Source organism: Hippoglossus stenolepis, chromosome 1 (assembly GCF_022539355.2).
Source record: "Hippoglossus stenolepis isolate QCI-W04-F060 chromosome 1, HSTE1.2, whole genome shotgun sequence".
In the NCBI taxonomy this organism is placed as follows: Eukaryota; Metazoa; Chordata; class Actinopteri; order Pleuronectiformes; family Pleuronectidae; genus Hippoglossus; species Hippoglossus stenolepis.
The window spans coordinates 2,802,842-2,825,211 of record NC_061483.1 but is presented as its reverse complement, the minus strand read 5'-3'; the positions used below and the strand labels follow the sequence as shown (position 1 = coordinate 2,825,211).

The 22,370-nt window shown below is 48.9% G+C and overlaps 1 protein-coding gene across 1 annotated transcript in view; it reads left to right on the top strand.

Annotated features, from left to right (window-relative positions):
* Positions 1-22,370, top strand: part of LOC124851930 (NACHT, LRR and PYD domains-containing protein 12-like) — a 29,239-nt gene that overhangs the window by 4,630 nt on the left and 2,239 nt on the right. Inside the window, 4 exon segments of the mRNA XM_047340119.1 lie at positions 329-502; positions 1,447-1,620; positions 2,646-2,822; positions 3,197-3,370. Coding sequence (XP_047196075.1) covers positions 329-502; positions 1,447-1,620; positions 2,646-2,822; positions 3,197-3,370 — 699 coding nt within the window.

Genomic DNA, 22,370 nt, shown 5'->3' with positions numbered 1-22,370 from the left:
ACCACTGAAATCTAATCAGTTTATCTTTGAGTCCAACTGGTCAAAATGTGAAGAAATCCCCTAAAGACAGACTTGAGACATCATGTTCAAGAGGCCAGAAACATGTTGTGTGACCTTGACCTTTGACCTTTGACCACCTGAATCTAATGAGTTCCTCTGTCAGTCTGAATGAACGCTTGTACCAAATCTGAAAGGATTCTCTTGAGGAGTTTTTAACATGTTCATGAGGCAAAGAGGGGATTTACCAGGGTGAGGGTCACATGATCACGTTTTGTATGAATGTTGTGTTTTCTGATTTTATTCTAACAGATATTTTCTTTAATTACAGACTCGGTGGTTGTGGACTCTCAGAGACTCACTGTGAAGTCGTGGCCTCAGCTCTGAAGTCAGACCCCTCACATCTGAGAGAACTGGATCTGAGTGGGAACGAGCTGCTGGATTCAGGAGTGAAGCTGCTGTGTTCTGGACTGGAGAGTCCAAACTGTCAACTGGAGACTCTGAGGTCCTTAATCCTTCTTCACTTTTCCAAGAAAAGTGTCAGTAAATAACATGTGGACTGAGGCTGAGCACTCGTCCTCCTCAGGTTTTCAAAAAAAGACACATTCTTATCGAAACACGTTGGACAGTTGATAAGTATAGAAACAAACAGGAAGTGACTGTCAGGAGCCATCCCTACTTTAAACAGTGTTTAATTACACAAACCTGCTCAGTGACCAACACACAGAGAAGAAGGTGATGAATGAAACAATGGTCCAACATGTCTGATCTGATATTTATCTTCAGGTCACAGACTGGACTGAGGTCAGCAGCATGTTGAGAGTCTGTGTTGACATGATGACGATCCACAACAACAGGAGGACACATTCAAATATTCATATTTCTTTATCCAGGTTGATGTACTGCAGACTGTCAGAGATCAGCTGTTCTTCTTTGGCTTCAGCTCTGAGGTCAAACCCCTCTCATCTGAGAGAACTGGATCTGACTGACAACAACCTGCAGGACTCAGGAGTGAAGGAGCTGTGTGGTTTTCTACAGAGTCCAACCTGTCGACTGGAGACTCTGAGGTCAGTTCACTGACTGACTTTTGTAGATCTCATATCTATAATACAGCATTTATACCCAATTGATCTCATTTAATTCTAATTTAACATAATTCCTCTTCATACATAACTTGAATCCATTCATTAATTAATCTGTGACATTTTAAATATTCAGCTACTTGTTAAAACACATCTGAGTTTAGTTCTGGATTTCCTAAACTGATCTGCAGGACAGAGACCGGGTCCAAATAATATATTTTTACTGAATCAGGACTCGTTTTTAGTCCAACATGTCTGATTTCATATTTATCTTCCATGTTATGAGTCTGTGTGACATAAATATTTGTATGTTATTTTCACACATGAACTCAGTTTAATTTACAGTTAAGTTTTATTCTTTATTCAGGTTGTGGGGCTGCAGACTGTCAGAGATCAGCTGTTCTTCTCTGGCTTCAGCTCTGAGGTCAAACCCCTCTCATCTGAGAGAACTGGATCTGAGTAACAACGACCTGCAGGACTCAGGAGTGAAGGAGCTGTGTGGTTTTCTACAGAGTCCAACCTGTCGACTGGAGACTCTGAGGTCAGACATCATGTTTTATTGTTAAAGGTTCAGTTGTAGAATTTATTGACATCTAGTGGTGAAGTGTCATGTTGCACCTAAACGACCCCCTTTCCAAACATGAAAGAACCTGTGGTAGCTTCAGTTGTCATAGAGATTGTAGACCCTGACACGGGCTCTCACCACAGCAACCAGAGATCAACCATTCTGTTTTCAACATCTTTATTCAATCACAGATACACGAGAATAAACATAAATAAACTTCAACTTAAAGCAGACTAGCTTTGCAGCTCAGTCCGGGCGTCTCACGAGTGTCTGAGTTCCTCCCTGAGGCAGCGCAAACACTGCCTTTTAAGCACGAGGACCAATCAGCTAACAGCCTCACCTGCGCTGATTGATCCTCAGGGTGGAGGTGAGGGTGCTCTACCAGCCCCTCACCTCCACAGTCTCATTTAGGGTAAAGAAAACAATTAGTTTCCAACCAGTTCAGAATGCAGCAGCTTCTCACTGGTATTAAACACCAACATCACATCTCCGTGATCCTCGCTTCTCTCCATTGGCTCCCTGTCCGTTTTAGAATTGATTTTAAGATTTTACTGATCACTTTTAAAGCATCTGGCCCCAAACTACATCACAGAATTATTGAGCCTGTATGTTCCTGCACGCAGCCTTAGATCCTCAGGTGGATCCTGCTGTTCCAAAGTCCAGGTTGAAAACTAAACCGTGACCGTGCTTTTACCATCAGGGCCCCTCGGCTTTGGAACGGCCCCCTGAGGAGATAAGGCAGAGTCAGTGACTTCTTTTAAATCACTTCTTAAAACCCATTTTTATAGACTTGCTTTTATGTGGTGTTGTCTTTTTACTGTGTTTTTATCATTTTCACCTTTTATTTACTTGTTCATTTATCTCTGTTATTTTACTGCTTTTATGGGTTCAAGTTTTTATTTACTTTTCTTGCTTTGCTGTCAAAACACTTTGTAAACTCTGTTTTTAAAAAGTACTATATCAATAAAGTTTATTATTGTTATTATTTATCCTTTATCCAGGTTGAAGAGCTGCAGTCTGTCAGAGATCAGCTGTTCTTCTCTGGCTTCAGCTCTGAGGTCAAACCCCTCTCATCTGAAAGAACTGGATCTGAGTAGAAACAACAAGCTGCAGGACTCAGGAGTGAAGGAGCTGTGTGGTTTTCTACAGAGTCCAACCTGTCGACTGGAGACTCTGAGGTCAGTTCACTGACTGACTTTTGTAGATCTCATATCTATAATACAGCATTTATACCCCATTGATCTCATTTAATTCTAATTTAACATAATTCATAATGAACTTGAATCTATTCATGAATTAATCTGTGACATTTTAAATATTCAGCTACTTGTTAAAACACTGAGTTTAGTTCTGGATTTCCTAAACTGATCTGCAGGACAGAGACCGGGTCCAAATAATCTATTTTTACTGAATCAGGACTCGTTTTAAGTCCAAGGTGTCTGATTTCATATTTATCTTCCATGTTATGAGTCTGTGCTGACATGAATATTTGTTTGTCATTTTCACACATGAACTCAGTTTAATTTACAGTTAAGTTTTATCCTTTATTCAGGTTGATTCTCTGCAGACTGTCAGAGATCAGCTGTTCTTCTCTGGCTTCAGCTCTGAGGTCAAACCCCTCTCATCTGAGAGAACTGGATCTGAGTGGAAACAACCTGCAGGACTCAGGAGTGAAGGAGCTGCTTGATCTAAAGCAGAGTTCAACCTGTCAACTGGAGACTCTGAGGTCAGTAGATGGTTGGAGTCAGTCCACGCTGCTTTCATCAGTATTTTACTAAACACAGTCAGTATCACAGCACAGATCCAGGGTCTGTGCTACCAAGCAGGATTTGTGGTTATCAGGTTAACTTCAGGTTTAGTTTTTCAGTCCTACGAAGCTCGTCCACTTCTTAACGAGGTAAATCACCATGGTAACTTCTGATGAACGGCTAACCTGCTCCAGGTTAAGTTGAAAATAGGTCCATGTGTTTTTATTGAGTAGTGATGTCAGAGGTTTCCACTACAGTGTGTGTCCTCAGAGTCAGTGAGAAAGTGTGTCCTCAGAGTCAGTGTGTCCTCAGAGACAGTGAGAGTCCACAGAGACAGTGTGTGTCCTCAGAGACAGTGTGTGTCCTCAGAGACAGTGAGTGACCTCAGAGTCAGTGAGACAGTGTGTGTCCTCAGAGACTGTGAGACAGTGTATCCTTAGAGACAGTGTGTGTCCTCAGAGACAGTGAGAAAGTGTGTCTGTCCTCAGAGACAGTGTGGTTCCTCAGAGTCAGTGAGAAAGTGTGTCCTGAGAGTCAGTGTGTCCTCAGAGACAGTGAGACAGTGTGTCCCCAGAGACAGTGTGTCCTCAGAGATAGTGAGAGTCCTCAGAGACAGTGTGTGTCCTCAGAGTCAGTGAGACAGTGTGTCTGTCCTCAGAGACAGTGTGTGTCTTCAGGGTCAGTGAGACAGTGTGTGCCTCAGAGTCAGTGAGACAGTGTCTCCTCAGAGACAGTGAGACAGTGTATCCTCAGAGACAGTGTGTGTCCTCAGAGTCAGTGAGACAGTGTGTCTGTCCTCAGAGACAGTGTGTGTCCTCAGAGTCAGTGAGAAAGTGTGTCTTCAGAGTCAGTGTGTCCTCAGAGACTGTGAGACAGTGTATCCTCAGAGACAGTGTGTGTCCTCAGAGACAATGAGAAAGTGTGTCTGTCCTCAGAGACAGTGTGTGTCCTCAGAGTCAGTGTGTCCCCAGAGAAAGTGAGACAGTGTGTGTCCTCAGAGACAGTGAGTGTCCTCAGAGACAGTGAGTGTCCTCAGAGTCAGTGAGACAGTGTGTGTCCTCAGAGACAGTGAGACAGTGTATCCTCAGAGACAGTGTGTGTCCTCAGAGTCAGTGAGACAATGTGTCTGTCCTCAGAGACAGTTTGTGTCCTCAGAGTCAGTGAGAAAGTGTGTCCTCAGAGTCAGTGTGTCCTCAGAGACAGTGAGACAGTGAGACAGTGTGTGTCCTCAGAGACAGTGTGTGTCCTCAGAGTCAGTGAGACAGTGTGTCTGTCCTCAGAGACAGTGTATGTCCTCAGAGTCAGTGAGAAAGTGTGTCCTCAGAGTCAGTGTGTCCTCAGAGACAGTGAGACAGTGAGACAGTGTGTGTCCTCAGAGACAGTGATTGTCCTCAGAGTCAGTGAGACAGTGTGTCTGTCCTCAGAGACAGTGTGTGTCCTCAGAGTCAGTGAGAAAGTGTATCCTGAGAGTCAGTGTGTCCTCAGAGTCAGTGAGACAGTGTGTGTCCTCAGAGACAGTGTGTGTCCTCACAGTCAGTGAGACAGTGTGTGTCCTCAGAGACAGTGAGACAGTGTATCCTCAGAGACAGTGTGTGTCCTCAGAGTCAGTGAGACAGTGTGTCTGTCCTCAGAGACAGTGTGTGTCCTCAGAGACAGTGAGAGTCCTCAGAGACAGTGTGTGTCCTCAGAGTCAGTGAGACAGTGTGTCTGTCCTCAGAGACAGTGTGTGTCCTCAGAGTCAGTGAGACAGTGTGTCTGTTCTCAGAGACAGTGTGTGTCCTCAGAGACAGTGAGACAGTGTGTGTCCTCAGAGACAGTGAGACAGTGTATCCTCAGAGACAGTGTGTGTCCTCAGAGTCAGTGAGAAAGTGTGTCCTCAGATTCAGTGTGTCCTCAGAGACAGTGAGACAGTGAGAGTCCTCAGAGACAGTGTGTGTCCTCAGAGTCAGTGTGTCTGTCCTCAGAGACAGTGTGTGTCCTCAGAGACAGTGAGTCAGTGCTCCTCAGAGACAGTGAGACAGTGTATCCTCAGAGACAGTGTGTGTCCTCAGAGTCAGTGAGAAAGTGTGTCCTCAGAGTCAGTGTGTCCTCAGAGACAATGAGTGTCCTCAGAGTCAGTGAGACAGTGTGTGTCCTCAGAGTCAGTGAGACATTGTGTGTCCTCAGAGTCAGTGAGACAGTATGTCTGTCCTCAGAGACAGTGTGTGTCCTCAGAGTCAGTGAGACAGAGTGTGTCCTCAGAGACAGTGAGACATTGTGTCCTCAGAGACAGTGAGACAGTGTATCCTCAGAGACAGTGTGTGTCCTCAGAGTCAGTGAGACAGTGTGTCTGTCCTCAGAGACAGTGTGTGTCCTCAGAGTCAGTGAGAAAGTGTGTCCTCAGAGTCAGTGTGTCCTCAGAGACAGGTGTGTCCTCAGAGTCAGTGAGACAGTGTGTCTGTCCTCAGAGACAGTGTGTGTCCTCAGAGACAGTGAGAGTCCTCAGAGACAGTGTGTGTCCTCAGAGTCAGTGAGACAGTGTGTGTCCTCAGAGACAGTGAGAGTCCTCAGAGACAGTGTGTGTCCTCAGAGTCAGTGAGTGTCCTCAGAATCAGTGAGACAGTGTATCCTCAGAGACAGTGTTTGTCCTCAGAGTCAGTGAGACAGTCTGTCTGTACCCAGAGACAGTGTGTGTCCTCACAGTCAGTGAGACAGTGTGTGTCCTCAGAGACAGTGAGACAGTGTATCCTCAGAGACAGTGTGTGTCCTCAGAGTCAGTGAGACAGTGTGTCTGTCCTCAGAGACAGTGTGTGTCCTCAGAGACAGTGAGAGTCCTCAGAGACAGTGTGTGTCCTCAGAGTCAGTGAGACAGTGTGTCTGTCCTCAGAGACAGTGTGTGTCCACAGGGTCAGTGAGGAAGTGTGTGTCCTCAGAGTCACTGTGTGTCCTCAGAGACAGTGAGACACTGTGTCCTCAGAGTCAGTGTGTGTCCTCAGAGAGAGTGAAACAGTGTGTGTCCTCAGAGACAGTTTGTGTGCTCAGAGACAGTGAGTGTCCTCAGAGTCAGTGAGACAGTGTGTGTCCTCAGAGACAGTGAGACAGTGTAACTCAGAGACAGTTTGTGTCCTCAGAGTCAGTGAGACAGTGTGTCTGTCCTCAGAGACAGTGTGTCCTCAGAGTCAGTGCGACAGTGTGTGTCCTCAGAGACAGTGAGACAGTTTATCCTCAGAGTCAGTGTGTGCCTCAGAGTCAGTGAGACAATGTGTCTGTCCTCAGAGACAGTGTGTGTCCAAAGGGTCAGTGAGGAAGTGTGTGTCCTCAGAGTCACTGTGTGTCCTCAGAGACAGTGAGACACTGTGTCCTCAGAGACAGTGTGTGTCCTCAGAGACAGTGAGACAGTGTGTGTCCTCAGAGACAGTGAGACAGTGTGTGTCCTCGGAGACAGTGAGTGTCCTCAGAGTCCGTGAGACAGTGTGTGTCCTCAGAGACAATGAGTGTCCTCAGAGTCAGTGAGACAGTGTGTGTCCTCAGAGTCAGTGAGACAGTGTGTGTCCTCAGAGACAGTGTGTCCTCAGAGTCAGTGAGACAGTGTGTCTGTCCTCAGAGACAGTGTGTGTCTTCAGAGACAGTGAGAGTCCTCAGAGACAGTGTGTGTCCTCAGAGACAGTGAGACAGTGTGTGTCCTCAGAGACAGTGTGTGTCCTCAGAGACAATGAGTGTCCTCAGAGTCAGTGAGACAGTGTAAGTCCTCAGAGTCAGTGAGACAGTGTGTGTCCTCAGAGACAGTGTGTCCTCAGAGTCAGTGAGACAGTGTGTCTGTCCTCAGAGACAGTGTGTGTCCTCAGAGACAGTGAGAGTCCTCAGAGACAGTGTGTGTGTGTCCTCAGAGACACTGAGTGTCCTCAGAGTCAGTGAGACAGTGTGTGTCCTCAGAGACAGTGAGACAGTGTAACTCAGAGACAGTTTTTGTCCTCAGAGTCAGTGAGACAGTGTGTCTGTCCTCAGAGACAGTGTGTGTCCTCAGAGTCAGTGCGACAGTGTGTGTCCTCAGAGACAGTGAGACAGTTTATCCTCAGAGTCAGTGTGTGTCCTCAGAGTCAGTGAGACAATGTGTCTGTCCTCAGAGACAGTGAGAAAGTGTGTCCTCAGAGTCAGTGTGTCCTCAGAGACAGTGAGACAGTGTGTCTGTCCTCAGAGACAGTGTGTGTCCACAGGGTCAGTGAGGAAGTGTGTGTCCTCAGAGTCACTGTGTGTCCTCAGAGACAGTGAGACACTGTGTCCTCAGAGTCAGTGTGTGTCCTCAGAGAGAGTGAGACAGTGTGTGTCCTCAGAGACAGTGAGACAGTGTGTGTCCTCGGAGACAGTGAGTGTCCTCAGAGTCAGTGAGACAGTGTGTGTCCTCAGAGACAGTGAGACAGTGTATCCTCAGAGACAGTGTGTGTCCTCAGAGTCAGTGAGACAGTGTGTCTGTCCTCAGAGACAGTGTGTGTCCTCAGAGTCAGTGAGACAGTGTGTGTCCTCAGAGACAGTGTGTCCTCAGAGTCAGTGAGACAGTGTGTCTCTCCTCAGAGACAGTGTGTGTCTTCAGAGACAGTGAGAGTCCTCAGAGACAGTGTGTGTCCTCAGAGACAGTGAGACAGTGTGTGTCCTCAGAGACAGTGTGTGTCCTCAGAGACAATGAGTGTCCTCAGAGTCAGTGAGACAGTGTAAGTCCTCAGAGTCAGTGAGACAGTGTGTGTCCTCAGAGACAGTGTGTGCTCAGAGTCAGTGAGACAGTGTGTCTGTCCTCAGAGACAGTGTGTGTCATCAGAGACAGTGAGAGTCCTCAGAGACAGTGTGTGTCCTCAGAGTCAGTGAGACAGTGTGTGTCCTCAGAGACAGTGAGACAGTGTATCCTCAGAGACAGTGTGTGTCCTCAGAGTCAGTGAGAAAGTGTGTCCTCAGAGTCAGTGTGTCCTCAGAGACAGTGAGACAGTGAGAGTCCTCAGAGACAGTGTGTGTCATCAGAGACAGTGAGACAGTGTATCCTCAGAGACAGTATGTGTCCTCAGAGTCAGTGAGACAGTGTGTCTGTCCTCAGAGTCAGTGAGAAAGTGTGTCCTCAGAGTCAGTGTGTCCTCAGAGACAATGAGACAGTGAGAGTCCTCAGAGACAGTGTGTGTCATCAGAGACAGTGAGACAGTGTATATTCAGAGACAGTGTGTGTCCTCAGAGTCAGTGAGACAGTGTGTCTGTCCTCAGAGTCAGTGAGAAAGTGTGTCCTCAGAGTCAGTGTGTGCTCAGAGACAGTGAGACAGTGAGAGTCCTCAGAGACAGTGTGTCATCAGAGAAAGTGAGACAGTGTATCCTCAGAGACAGTGTGTGTCCTCAGAGTCAGTGAGACAGTGTGTCTGTCCTCAGAGTCAGTGAGAAAGTGTGTCCTCAGAGTCAGTGTGTCCTCAGAGACAGTGAGACAGTGAGAGTCCTCAGAGACAGTGTGTGTCATCAGAGACAGTGAGACAGTGTATATTCAGAGACAGTGTGTGTCCTCAGAGTCAGTGAGACAGTGTGTCTGTCCTCAGAGACAGTGTGTGTCCTCAGAGACAGTGAGAGTCCTCCAGAGACAGTGTGTGTCCTCAGAGTCAGTGAGACAGTGTGTCTGTCCTCAGAGACAGTGAGACAGTGTATCCTCAGAGACAGTGTGTGTCCTCAGAGTCAGTGAGACAGTGTGTCTGTCCTCAGAGTCAGTGAGAAAGTGTGTCCTCAGAGTCAGTGTGTCCTCAGAGACAGTGAGACAGTGAGAGTCCTCAGAGACAGTGTGTCATCAGAGACAGTGAGACAGTGTATCCTCAGAGACAGTGTGTGTCCTCAGAGTCAGTGAGGCAGTGTGTCTGTCCTCAGAGTCAGTGAGAAAGTGTGTCCTCAGAGAGTGGTGTCCTCAGAGACAGTGAGACAATGAGAGTCCTCAGAGACAGTGTGTGTCATCAGAGACAGTGAGACAGTGTATCCTCAGAGACAGTGTGTCCTCAGAGACAGTGAAACAGTGTGTGTCCTCAGAGACAGTGTGTGTCCTCAGAGACAATGAGTGTCCTCAGAGTCAGTGAGACAGTGTGTGTCCTCAGAGTCAGTGAGACAGTGTGTGTCCTCAGAGACAGTGTGTAGAGTCAGTGAGACAGTGTGTCTGTCCTCAGAGACAGTGTGTGTCCTCAGAGACAGTGAGAGTCCTCAGAGACAGTGTGTGTCCTCAGAGTCAGTGAGACAGTGTGTCTGTCCTCAGAGACAGTGAGACAGTGTATCCTCAGAGACAGTGTGTGTCCTCAGAGTCAGTGAGAAAGTGTGTCCTCAGAGACAGTGAGACAGTGAGAGTCCTCCGAGACAGTGTGTATCATCAGAGACAGTGAGACAGTGTATCCTCAGAGACAGTGTGTGTCCTCAGAGTCAGTGAGACAGTGTGTCTGTCCTCAGAGTCAGTGAGAAAGTGTGTCCTCAGAGTTAGTGTGTCCTCAGAGACAATGAGAAAGTGAGAGTCCTCAGAGACAGTGTGTGTCATCAGAGACAGTGAGACAGTGTATATTCAGAGACAGTGTGTGTCCTCAGAGTCAGTGAGACAGTGTGTCTGTCCTCAGAGTCAGTGAGAAATGTGTCCTCAGAGTCAGTGTGTCCTCAGAGACAATGAGACAGTGAGAGTCCTCAGAGACAGTGTGTCATCAGAGACAGTGAGACAGTGTATCCTCAGAGACAGTGTGTGTCCTCAGAGTCAGTGAGACAGTGTGTCTGTCCTCAGAGTCAGTGAGAAAGTGTGTCCTCAGAGTCAGTGTGTCCTCAGAGACAGTGAGACAGTGAGAGTCCTCTGAGACAGTGTGTGTCATCAGAGACAGTGAGACAGTGTATATTCAGAGACAGTGTGTGTCCTCAGAGTCAGTGAGACAGTGTGTCTGTCCTCAGAGTCAGTGAGAAAGTGTGTCCTCAGAGTCAGTGTGTCCTCAGAGACAGTGAGACAGTGAGAGTCCTCAGAGACAGGTGTGTCATCAGAGACAGTGAGACAGTGTATCCTCAGAGACAGTGTGTCTCCTCAGAGTCAGTGAGACAGTGTGTCTGTCCTCAGAGACAGTGTGTGTCCTCAGAGACAGTGAGAGTCCTCAGAGACAGTGTGGTCCTCAGAGTCAGTGAGACAGTGTTTCTGTCCTCAGAGACCGTGAGAAAGTGTGTCCTCAGAGTCAGTGTGTCCTCAGAGACAGTGAGACAGTGAGAGTCCTCAGAGACAGTGTGTGTCATCAGAGACAGTGAGACAGTGTATCCTCAGAGACAGTGTGTGTCCTCAGAGTCAGTGAGACAGTGTGTCTGTCCTCAGAGACAGTGTGTCCTCAGAGACAGTGAGAGTCCTCAGAGACAGTGTGTGTCCTCAGAGTCAGTGAGACAGTGTGTCTGTCCTCAGAGACAGTGAGACAATGTATCCTCAGAGACAGTGTGTGTCCTCAGAGTCAGTGAGACAGTGTGTCTGTCCTCAGAGTCAGTGAGAAAGTGTGTCCTCAGAGTCAGTGTGTCCTCAGAGACAGTGAGACAGTGAGAGTCCTCAGAGACAGTGTGTGTCATCAGAGACAGTGAGACAGTGTATCCTCAGAGACAGTGTGTGTCCTCAGAGTCAGTGAGACAGTGTGTCTGTCCTCAGAGTCAGTGAGAAAGTGTGTCCTCAGAGTCAGTGTGTCCTCAGAGACAGTGAGACAGTGAGAGTCCTCAGAGACAGGTGTGTCATCAGAGACAGTGAGACAGTGTATCCTCAGATACAGTGTGTGTCCTCAGAGTCAGTGAGACAGTGTGTCTGTCCTCAGAGTCAGTGAGAAAGTGTGTCCTCAGAGTCAGTGTGTCCTCAGAGACAGTGAGACAGTGAGAGTCCTCAGAGACAGTGTGTGTCATCAGAGACAGTGAGAAAGTGTATCCTCAGAGACAGTGTGTGTCCTCAGAGTCAGTGAGACAGTGTGTCTGTCCTCAGAGTCAGTGAGAAAGTGTGTCCTCAGAGTCAGTGTGTCCTCAGAGACAGTGAGACAGTGAGAGTCCTCAGAGACAGTGTGTGTCATCAGAGACAGTGAGACAGTGTATATTCAGAGACAGTGTGTCCTCAGAGTCAGTGAGACAGTGTGTCTGTCCTCAGAGTCAGTGAGAAAGTGTGTCCTCAGAGTCAGTGTGTCCTCAGAGACAGTGAGACAATGAGAGTCCTCAGAGACAGGTGTGTCATCAGAGACAGTGAGACAGTGTATCCTCAGAGACATGTGTGTCCTCAGAGTCAGTGAGACAGTGTGTCTGTCCTCAGAGTCAGTGAGAAAGTGTGTCCTCAGAGTCAGTGTGTCCTCAGAGACAATGAGACAGTGAGAGTCCTCAGAGACAGTGTGTGTCATCAGAGACAGTGAGACAGTGTATAGTTAGAGACAATGTGTGTCCTCAGAGTCAGTGAGACAGTGTGTCTGTCCTCAGAGTCAGTGAAAAAAGTGTGTCCTCAGAGTCAGTGTGTCCTCAGAGACAGTGAGACAGTGAGAGTCCTCAGAGACAGTGTGTCATCAGAGACAGTGTATCCTCAGAGACAGTGTGTGTCCTCAGAGTCAGTGAGACAGTGTGTCTGTCCTCAGAGTCAGTGAGAAAGTGTGTCCTCAGAGTCAGTGTGTCCTCAGAGACAGTGAGACAGTGAGAGTCCTCAGAGACAGTGTGTGTCATCAGAGACAGTGAGACAGTGTATATTCAGAGACAGTGTGTGTCCTCAGAGTCAGTGAGACAGTGTGTCTGTCCTCAGAGTCAGTGAGAAAGTGTGTCCTCAGAGTCAGTGTGTCCTCAGAGACAGTGAGACAGTGAAAGTCCTCAAAGACAGTGTGTCATCAGAGACAGTGAGACTGTGTATCCTCAGAGACAGTGTGTGTCCTCAGAGTCAGTGAGACAGTGTGTCTGTCCTCAGAGACAGTGTGTGTCCTCAGAGACAGTGAGAGTCCTCAGAGACAGTGTGTGTCCTCAGAGACAGTGTGTGTCCTCAGAGACAGTGAGTGACCTCAGAGTCAGTGAGACAGGTGTGTCCTCAGAGACTGTGAGACAGTGTATCCTCAGAGACAGTGTGTGTCCTCAGAGACAATGAGAAAGTGTGTCTGTCCTCAGAGACAGTGTGTGTCCTCAGAGTCAGTGTGTCCTCAGAGAAAGTGAGACAGTGTGTGTCCTCAGAGACAGTGAGTGTCCTCAGAGACAGTGAGTGTCCTCAGAGTCAGTGAGACAGTGTGTGTCCTCAGAGTCAGGGTGTGTCCTCAGAGTCAGTGCGACAGTGTGTGTCCTCAGAGACAGTGAGACAGTTTATCCTCAGAGTCAGTGGTGTGTCCTCAGAGTCAGTGAGACAATGTGTCTGTCCTCAGAGACAGTGTGTGTCCTCAGAGTCAGTGAGAAAGTGTGTCCTCAGAGTCAGTGTGTCTCAGAGACAGTGAGACAGTGTGTCTGTCCTCAGACACACAGTGTGTGTCCAAAGGGTCAGTGAGGAAGTGTGTGTCCTCAGAGTCACTGTGTGTCCTCAGAGACAGTGAGACACTGTGTCCTCAGAGTCAGTGTGTGTCCTCAGACAGAGTGAGACAGTGTGTGTCCTCAGAGACAGTGAGACAGTGTGTGTCCTCGGAGACAGTGAGTGTCCTCAGAGTCCGTGAGACAGTGTGTGTCCTCAGAGACAGTGAGACAGTGTATCCTCAGAGACAGTGTGTCCTCAGAGTCAGTGTGTGTCCTCAAAGAGAGTGAGACAGTGTGTGTCCTCAGAGACAGTGTGTGTCTCAGAGACACTGAGTGTCCTCAGAGTCAGTGAGACAGTGTGTGTCCTCAGAGACAGTGAGACAGTGTAACTCAGAGACAGTTTTTGTCCTCAGAGTCAGTGAGACAGTGTGTCTGTCCTCAGAGACAGTGTGTGTCCTCAGAGTCAGTGCGACAGTGTGTGTCCTCAGAGACAGTGAGACAGTTTATCCTCAGAGTCAGTGTGTGTCCTCAGAGTCAGTGAGACAATGTGTCTGTCCTCAGAGACAGTGTGTGTCCTCAGAGTCAGTGAGAAAGTGTGTCCTCAGAGTCAGTGTGTCCTCAGAGACAGTGAGACAGTGTGTCTGTCCTCAGAGACAGTGTGTGTCCACAGGGTCAGTGAGGAAGTGTGTGTCCTCAGAGTCACTGTGTGTCCTCAGAGACAGTGAGACACTGTGTCCTCAGAGACAGTGTGTGTCCTCAGAGTCAGTGAGACAGTGTGTGTCCTCAGAGACAGTGAGACAGTGTATCCTCAGAGACAGTGTGTGTCCTCAGAGTCCGTGAGACAGTGTGTGTCCTCAGAGACAGTGAGATAGTGTATCCTCAGAGACAGTGTGTGTCCTCAGAGTCAATGAGACAGTGTGTCTGTCCTCAGATACAGTGTGTGTCCTCAGAGTCAGTGAGACAGTGTGTGTCCTCAGAGACAAGAGTGTCCTCAGAGTCAGTGAGACAGTGTATGTCCTCAGAGTCAGTGAGACAGTGTGTGTCCTCCGAGACAGTGTGTCCTCAGAGTCAGTGAGACAGTGTGTCTGTCCTCAGAGACAGTGTGTGTTCAGAGACAGTGAGAGTCCTCAGAGACAGTGTGTGTCCTCAGAGACAGTGAGACAGTGTGTGTCCTCAGAGACAGTGTGTGTCCTCAGAGACAATGAGTGTCCTCAGAGTCAGTGAGACAGTGTGTGTCCTCAGAGTCAGTGAGACAGTGTGTCCTCAGAGACAGTGTGTCCTCAGAGTCAGTGAGACAGTGTGTCTGTCCACAGAGACAGTGTGTGTCCTCAGAGACAGTGAGAGTCCTCAGAGACAGTGTGTGTCCTCAGAGTCAGTGAGACAGTGTGTCTTTCCTCAGAGACAGTGAGACAGTGTATCCTCAGAGACAGTGTGTGTCCTCAGAGTCAGTGAGACAGTGTGTCTGTCCTCAGAGTCAGTGAGAAAGTGTGTCCTCAGAGTCAGTGTGTCATCAGAGACAGTGAGACAGTGAGAGTCCCCAGAGACAGTGTGTGTCATCAGAGACAGTGAGACAGTGTATCCTCAGAGACAGTGTGTGTCCTCAGAGTCAGTGAGACAGTGTGTCTGTCCTCAGAGTCAGTGAGAAAGTGTGTCCTCAGAGTCAGTGTGTCCTCAGAGACAGTGAGACAGTGAGAGTCCTCAGAGACAGTGTGTGTCATCAGAGACAGTGAGACAGTGTATCCTCAGAGACAGTGTGTGTCCTCAGAGTCAGTGAGACAGTGTGTCTGTCCTCAGAGTCAGTGAGAGAATTGTGTCCTCAGAGTCAGTGTGTCCTCAGAGACAGTGAGACAGTGAGAGTCCTCAGAGACAGTGTGTGTCATCAGAGACAGTGAGACAGTGTATCCTCAGAGACAGTGTGTGTCCTCAGAGTCAGTGAGACAGTGTGTCTGTCCTCAGAGTCAGTGAGAAAGTGTGTCCTCAGAGTCAGTGTGTCCTCAGAGACAGTGAGACAGTGAGAGTCCTCAGAGACAGTGTGTGTCATCAGAGACAGTGAGAAAGTGTATCCTCAGAGACAGTGTGTGTCCTCAGAGTCAGTGAGACAGTGTGTCTGTCCTCAGAGTCAGTGAGAAAGTGTGTCCTCAGAGTCAGTGTGTCCTCAGAGACAGTGAGACAGTGAGAGTCCTCAGAGACAGTGTGTGTCATCAGAGACAGTGAGACAGTGTATATTCAGAGACAGTGTGTGTCCTCAGAGTCAGTGAGACAGTGTGTGTCCTCAGAGTCAGTGAGACAGTGTGTGTCCTCAGAGACAGTGTGTCCTCAGAGTCAGTGAGACAGTGTGTCTGTCATCAGAGACAGTGTGTGTCCTCAGAGACAGTGAGAGTCCTCAGAGACAGTGTGTGTCCCTAGAGTCAGTGAGACAGTGTGTCTGTCCTCAGAGTCAGTGAGAAAGTGTGTCCTCAGAGTCAGTGTGTCCTCAGAGACAGTGAGACAGTGAGAGTCCTCAGAGACATGTGTGTCATCAGAGACAGTGAGACTGTGTATCCTCAGAGACAGTGTGTGTCCTCAGAGTCAGTGAGACAGTGTGTCTGTCCTCAGAGACAGTATGTGTCCTCAGAGACAGTGAGAGTCCTCAGAGACAGTGTGTGTCCTCAGAGACAGTGTGTGTCCTCAGAGACAGTGAGTGACCTCAGAGTCAGTGAGACAGTGTGTGTCCTCAGAGACTGTGAGACAGTGTATCCTTAGAGACAGTGTGTGTCCTCAGAGACAGTGAGAAAGTGTGTCTGTTCTCAGAGACAGTGTGTGTCCTCAGAGTCAGTGTGTCCTCAGAGAAAGTGAGACAGTGTGTGTCCTCAGAGACAGTGAGTGTCCTCAGAGACAGTGAGTGTCCTCAGAGTCAGTGAGACAGTGTGTGTCCTCAGAGTCAGTGTGTGTCCTCAGAGAGAGTGAGACAGTGTGTGTCCTCAGAGACAGTGTGTGTCCTCAGAGACAGTGAGTGTCCTCAGAGTCAGTGAGACAGTGTGTGTCCTCAGAGACAGTGAGACAGTGTAACTCAGAGACAGTTTTGTCCTCAGAGTCAGTGAGACAGTGTGTCTGTCCTCAGAGACAGTGTGTGTCCTCAGAGTCAGTGAGACAGTGTGTGTCCTCAGAGACAGTGAGACAGTTTATCCTCAGAGTCAGTGTGTGTCCTCAGAGTCAGTGAGACAATGTGTCTGTCCTCAGAGACAGTGTGTGTCCTCAGAGTCAGTGAGAAAGTGTGTCCTCAGAGTCAGTGTGTCCTCAGAGACAGTGAGACAGTGTGTGTCCTCAGAGACAGTGTGTGTCCTCAGAGACAATGAGTGTCCTCAGAGTCAGTGAGACAGTGTGTGTCCTCAGAGTCAGTGAGACAGTGTGTGTCCTCAGAGACAGTGTGTCCTCAGAGTCAGTGAGACAGTTTGTCTGTCCTCAGAGACAGTGTGTGTCCTCAGAGACAGTGAGAGCCCTCAGAGACAGTGTGTGTCCTCAGAGTCAGTGATACAGTGTGTCTGTCCTCAGAGACAGTGAGACAGTGTATCCTCAGAGACAGTGTGTGTCCTCAGAGTCAGTGAGAAAGTGTGTCCTCAGAGTCAGTGTGTCCTCAGAGACAGTGAGACAGTGAGAGTCCTCAGAGACAGTGTGTGTCATCAGAGACAGTGAGACAGTGTATCCTCAGAGACAGTGTGTGTCCTCAGAGTCAGTGAGACAGTGTGTCTGTCCTCAGAGACAGTGAGAAAGTGTGTCCTCCAGAGTCAGTGTGTCCTCAGAGACAATGAGACAGTGAGAGTCCTCAGAGACAGTGTGTGTCATCAGAGACAGTGAGACAGTGTATATTCAGAGACAGTGTGTGTCCTCAGAGTCAGTGAGACAGTGTGTCTGTCCTCAGAGTCTCAGAGAGAAAGTGTGTCCTCAGAGTCAGTGTGTCCTCAGAGACAGTGAGACAGTGAGAGTCCTCAGAGACAGTGTGTCATCAGAGACAGTGAGACAGTGTATCCTCAGAGACAGTGTGTGTCCTCAGAGTCAGTGAGACAGTGTGTCTGTCCTCAGAGTCAGTGAGAAAGTGTGTCCTCAGAGTCAGTGTGTCCTCAGAGACAGTGAGACAGTGAGAGTCCTCAGAGACAGTGTGTGTCATCAGAGACAGTGAGACAGTGTATATTCAGAGACAGTGTGTGTCCTCAGAGTCAGTGAGACAGTGTGTCTGTCCTCAGAGACAGTGTGTGTCCTCAGAGTTAGTGAGACAGTGTGTGTCCTCAGAGACAGTGAGACAGTTTATCCTCAGAGTCAGTGTGTCCTCAGAGTCAGTGAGACAATGTGTCTGTCCTCAGAGACAGTGTGTGTCCTCAGAGTCAGTGAGAAAGTGTGTCCTCAGAGTCAGTGTGTCCTCAGAGACAGTGAGACAGTGTGTCTGTCCTCAGAGACAGTGTGTGTCCAAAGGGTCAGTGAGGAAGTGTGTGTCCTCAGAGTCACTGTGTGTCCTCAGAGACAGTGAGACACTGTGTCCTCAGAGTCAGTGTGTGTCCTCAGAGAGAGTGAGACAGTGTGTCCTCAGAGACAGTGAGACAGTGTGTGTCCTCGGAGACAGTGAGTGTCCTCAGAGTCCGTGAGACAGTGTGTGTCCTCAGAGACAGTGAGATAGTGTATCCTCAGAGACAGTGTGTGTCCTCAGAGTCAATGAGACAGTGTGTCTGTCCTCAGATACAGTGTGTGTCCTCAGAGTCAGTGAGACAGTGTGTGTCCTCAGAGACAATGAGTGTCCTCAGAGTCAGTGAGACAGTGTATGTCCTCAAAGTCAGTGAGAAAGTGTGTCCTCAGAGTCAGTGTGTCCTCAGAGACAGTGTGTGTCCTCAGAGACAGTGAGACAGTGTATCCTCAGAGACAGTGTGTGTCCTCAGAGTCAGTGAGACAGTGTGTCTGTCCTCAGATACAGTGTGTGTCCTCAGAGTCAGTGAGACAGTGTGTGTCCTCAGAGACAATGAGTGTCCTCAGAGTCAGTGAGACAGTGTATGTCCTCAGAGTCAGTGAGACAGTGTGTGTCCTCCGAGACAGTGTGTCCTCAGAGTCAGTGAGACAGTGTGTCTGTCCTCAGAGACAGTGTGTGTCTTCAGAGACAGTGAGAGTCCTCAGAGACAGTGTGTGTCCTCAGAGACAGTGAGACAGTGTGTGTCCTCAGAGTCAGTGAGACAGTGTGTGTCCTCAGAGACAGTGTGTCCTCAGAGTCAGTGAGACAGTGTGTCTGTCCTCAGAGACAGTGTGTGTCCTCAGAGACAGTGAGAGTCCTCAGAGACAGTGTGTGTCCTCAGAGTCAGTGAGACAGTGTGTCTGTCCTCAGAGACAGTGAGACAGTGTATCCTCAGAGACAGTGTGTGTCCTCAGAGTCAGTGAGACAGTGTGTCTGTCCTCAGAGTCAGTGAGAAAGTGTGTCCTCAGAGTCAGTGTGTCCTCAGAGACAGTGAGACAGTGAGAGTCCTCAGAGACAGTGTGTGTCATCAGAGACAGTGAGACAGTGTATCCTCAGAGACAGTGTGTGTCCTCAGAGTCAGTGAGACAGTGTGTCTGTCCTCAGAGTCAGTGAGAAAGTGTGTCCTCAGAGTCAGTGTGTCCTCAGAGACAGTGAGACAGTGAGAGTCCTCAGAGACAGTGTGTGTCATCAGAGACAGTGAGACAGTGTATCCTCAGAGACAGTGTGTGTCCTCAGAGTCAGTGAGACAGTGTGTCTGTCCTCAGAGTCAGTGAGAAAGTGTGTCCTCAGAGTCAGTGTGTCCTCAGAGACAGTGAGACAGTGAGAGTCCTCAGAGACAGTGTGTGTCATCAGAGACAGTGAGACAGTGTATCCTCAGAGACAGTGTGTGTCCTCAGAGTCAGTGAGACAGTGTGTCTGTCCTCAGAGTCAGTGAGAAAGTGTGTCCTCAGAGTCAGTGTGTCCTCAGAGACAGTGAGACAGTGAGAGTCCTCAGAGACAGTGTGTGTCATCAGAGACAGTGAGAAAGTGTATCCTCAGAGACAGTGTGTGTCCTCAGAGTCAGTGAGACAGTGTGTCTGTCCTCAGAGTCAGTGAGAAAGTGTGTCCTCAGAGTCAGTGTGTCCTCAGAGACAGTGAGACAGTGAGAGTCCTCAGAGACAGTGTGTGTCATCAGAGACAGTGAGACAGTGTATATTCAGAGACAGTGTGTGTCCTCAGAGTCAGTGAGACAGGTGTGTCCTCAGAGACAGTGAGACAGTGTGTGTCCTCAGAGACAGTGTGTCCTCAGAGTCAGTGAGACAGTGTGTCTGTCCTCAGAGACAGTGAGAGTCCTCAGAGACAGTGTGTGTCCTCAGAGTCAGTGAGACAATGTGTCTGTCCTCAGAGACAGTGAGACAGTGTATCCTCAGAGACAGTGTGTGTCCTCAGAGTCAGTGAGAAAGTGTGTCCTCAGAGTCAGTGTGTCCTCAGAGACAGTGAGACAGTGAGAGTCCTCAGAGACAGTGTGTGTCATCAGAGACAGTGAGACAGTGTATCCTCAGAGACAGTGTGTGTCCTCAGAGTCAGTGAGACAGTGTGTCTGTCCTCAGAGTCAGTGAGAAAGTGTGTCCTCAGAGTCAGTGTGTCCTCAGAGACAATGAGACAGTGAGAGTCCTCAGAGACAGTGTGTGTCATCAGAGACAGTGAGACAGTGTATAAATCAGAGACAGTGTGTGTCCTCAGAGTCAGTGAGACAGTGTGTCTGTCCTCAGAGTCAGTGAGAAAGTGTGTCCTCAGAGTCAGTGTGTCCTCAGAGACAGTGAGACAGTGAGAGTCCTCAGAGACAGTGTGTCATCAGAGACAGTGAGACAGTGTATCCTCAGAGACAGTGTGTGTCCTCAGAGTCAGTGAGACAGTGTGTCTGTCCTCAGAGTCAGTGAGAAAGTGTGTCCTCAGAGTCAGTGTGTCCTCAGAGACAGTGAGACAGTGAGAGTCCTCAGAGACAGTGTGTCATCAGAGACAGTGAGACAGTGTATATTCAGAGACAGTGTGTGTCCTCAGAGTCAGTGAGACAGTGTGTCTGTCCTCAGAGTCAGTGAGAAAGTGTGTCCTCAGAGTCAGTGTGTCCTCAGAGACAGTGAGACAGTGAGAGTCCTCAGAGACAGTGTGTGTCATCAGAGACAGTGAGACTGTGTATCCTCAGAGACAGTGTGTGTCCTCAGAGTCAGTGAGACAGTGTGTCTGTCCTCAGAGTCAGTGAGAAAGTGTGTCCTCAGAGTCAGTGTGTCCTCAGAGACAGTGAGACAGTGAGAGTCCTCAGAGACAGTGTGTCATCAGAGACAGTGAGACAGTGTATCCTCAGAGACAGTGTGTGTCCTCAGAGTCAGTGAGACAGTGTGTCTGTCCTCAGAGTCAGTGAGAAAGTGTGTCCTCAGAGTCAGTGTGTCCTCAGAGACAGTGAGACAGTGAGAGTCCTCAGAGACAGTGTGTGTCATCAGAGACAGTGAGACAGTGTATATTCAGAGACAGTGTGTGTCCTCAGAGTCAGTGAGACAGTGTGTCTGTCCTCAGAGTCAGTGAGAAAGTGTGTCCTCAGAGTCAGTGTGTCCTCAGAGACAGTGAGACAGTGAGAGTCCTCAGAGACAGTGTGTGTCATCAGAGACAGTGAGACTGTGTATCCTCAGAGACAGTGTGTGTCCTCAGAGTCAGTGAGACAGTGTGTCTGTCCTCAGAGACAGTGTGTGTCCTCAGAGACAGTGAGAGTCCTCAGAGACAGTGTGTGTCCTCAGAGACAGTGTGCGTCCTCAGAGACAGTGAGTGACCTCAGAGTCAGTGAGACAGTGTGTGTCCTCAGAGACTGTGAGACAGTGTATCCTTAGAGACAGTGTGTGTCCTCAGAGACAGTGAGAAAGTGTGTCTGTCCTCAGAGACAGTGTGTGTCCTCAGAGTCAGTGTGTCCTCAGAGAAAGTGAGACAGTGTGTGTCCTCAGAGACAGTGAGTGTCCTCAGAGACAGTGAGTGTCCTCAGAGTCAGTGAGACAGTGTGTGTCCTCAGAGTCAGTGTGTGTCCTCAGAGAGAGTGAGACAGTGTGTGTCCTCAGAGACAGTGTGTGTCCTCAGAGACACTGAGTGTCCTCAGAGTCAGTGCGACAGTGTGTGTCCTCAGAGACAGTGAGACAGTTTATCCTCAGAGTCAGTGTGTGTCCTCAGAGTCAGTGAGACAATGTGTCTGTCCTCAGAGACAGTGTGTGTCCTCAGAGTCAGTGAGAAAGTGTGTCCTCAGAGTCAGTGTGTCCTCAGAGACAGTGAGACAGTGTGTGTCCTCAGAGACAGTGTGTGTCCTCAGAGACAGTGAGACAGTGTGTGTCCTCAGAGACAGTGTTTGTCCTCAGAGACAATGAGTGTCCTCAGAGTCAGTGAGACAGTGTGTGTCCTCAGAGACAGTGTTCCTCAGAGTCAGTGAGACAGTGTGTCTGTCCTCAGAGACAGTGTGTGTCCTCAGAGACAGTGAGAGTCCTCAGAGACAGTGAGAGTCCTCAGAGTCAGTGAGACAGTGTATGTCCTCAGAGTCAGTGAGACAGTGTGTGTCCTCCGAGACAGTGTGTCCTCAGAGTCAGTGAGACAGTGTGTCTGTCCTCAGAGACAGTGTGTGTCCTCAGAGACAGTGAGAGTCCTCAGAGACAGTGTGTGTCCTCAGAGACAGTGAGACAGTGTGTGTCCTCAGAGACAGTGTGTGTCCACAGAGACAATGAGTGTCCTCAGAGTCAGTGAGACAGTGTGTGTCCTCAGAGACAGTGTGTCCTCAGAGTCAGTGAGACAGTGTGTCTGTCCTCAGAGACAGTGTGTGTCCTCAGAGACAGTGAGAGTCCTCAGAGACAGTGTGTGTCCTCAGAGTCAGTGAGACAGTGTGTCTGTCCTCAGAGTCAGTGAGACAGTGTGTCTGTCCTCAGAGACAGTGAGACAGTGTATCCTCAGAGACAGTGTGTGTCCTCAGAGTCAGTGAGAAAGTGTGTCCTCAGAGTCAGTGTGTCCTCAGAGACAGAGAGACAGTGAGAGTCCTCAGAGACAGTGTGTGTCATCAGAGACAGTGAGACAGTGTATCCTCAGAGACAGTGTGTGTCCTCAGAGTCAGTGAGACAGTGTGTCTTTCCTCAGAGTCAGTGAGAAAGTGTGTCCTCAGAGTCAGTGTGTCCTCAGAGACAGTGAGACAGTGAGAGTCCTCAGAGACAGTGTGTGTCATCAGAGACAGTGAGACAGTGTATATTCAGAGACAGTGTGTGTCCTCGGAGTCAGTGAGACAGTGTGTCTGTCCTCAGAGTCAGTGAGAAAGTGTGTCCTCAGAGTCAGTGTGTCCTCAGAGACAGTGAGACAGTGAGAGTCCTCAGAGACAGTGTGTGTCATCAGAGACAGTGAGACAGTGTATCCTCAGAGACAGTATGTGTCCTCAGAGTCAGTGAGACAGTGTGTGTCCTCAGAGTCAGTGTGTGTCTTCAGAGACAGTGAGACAGTGTGTGTCCTCAGAGACAGTGAGACAGTGTGTGTCACATTCTGGGATTCAAACGTTCTCATCAAGAAGCTTCTTCTTCCACTTGCCTTGTTAGTAA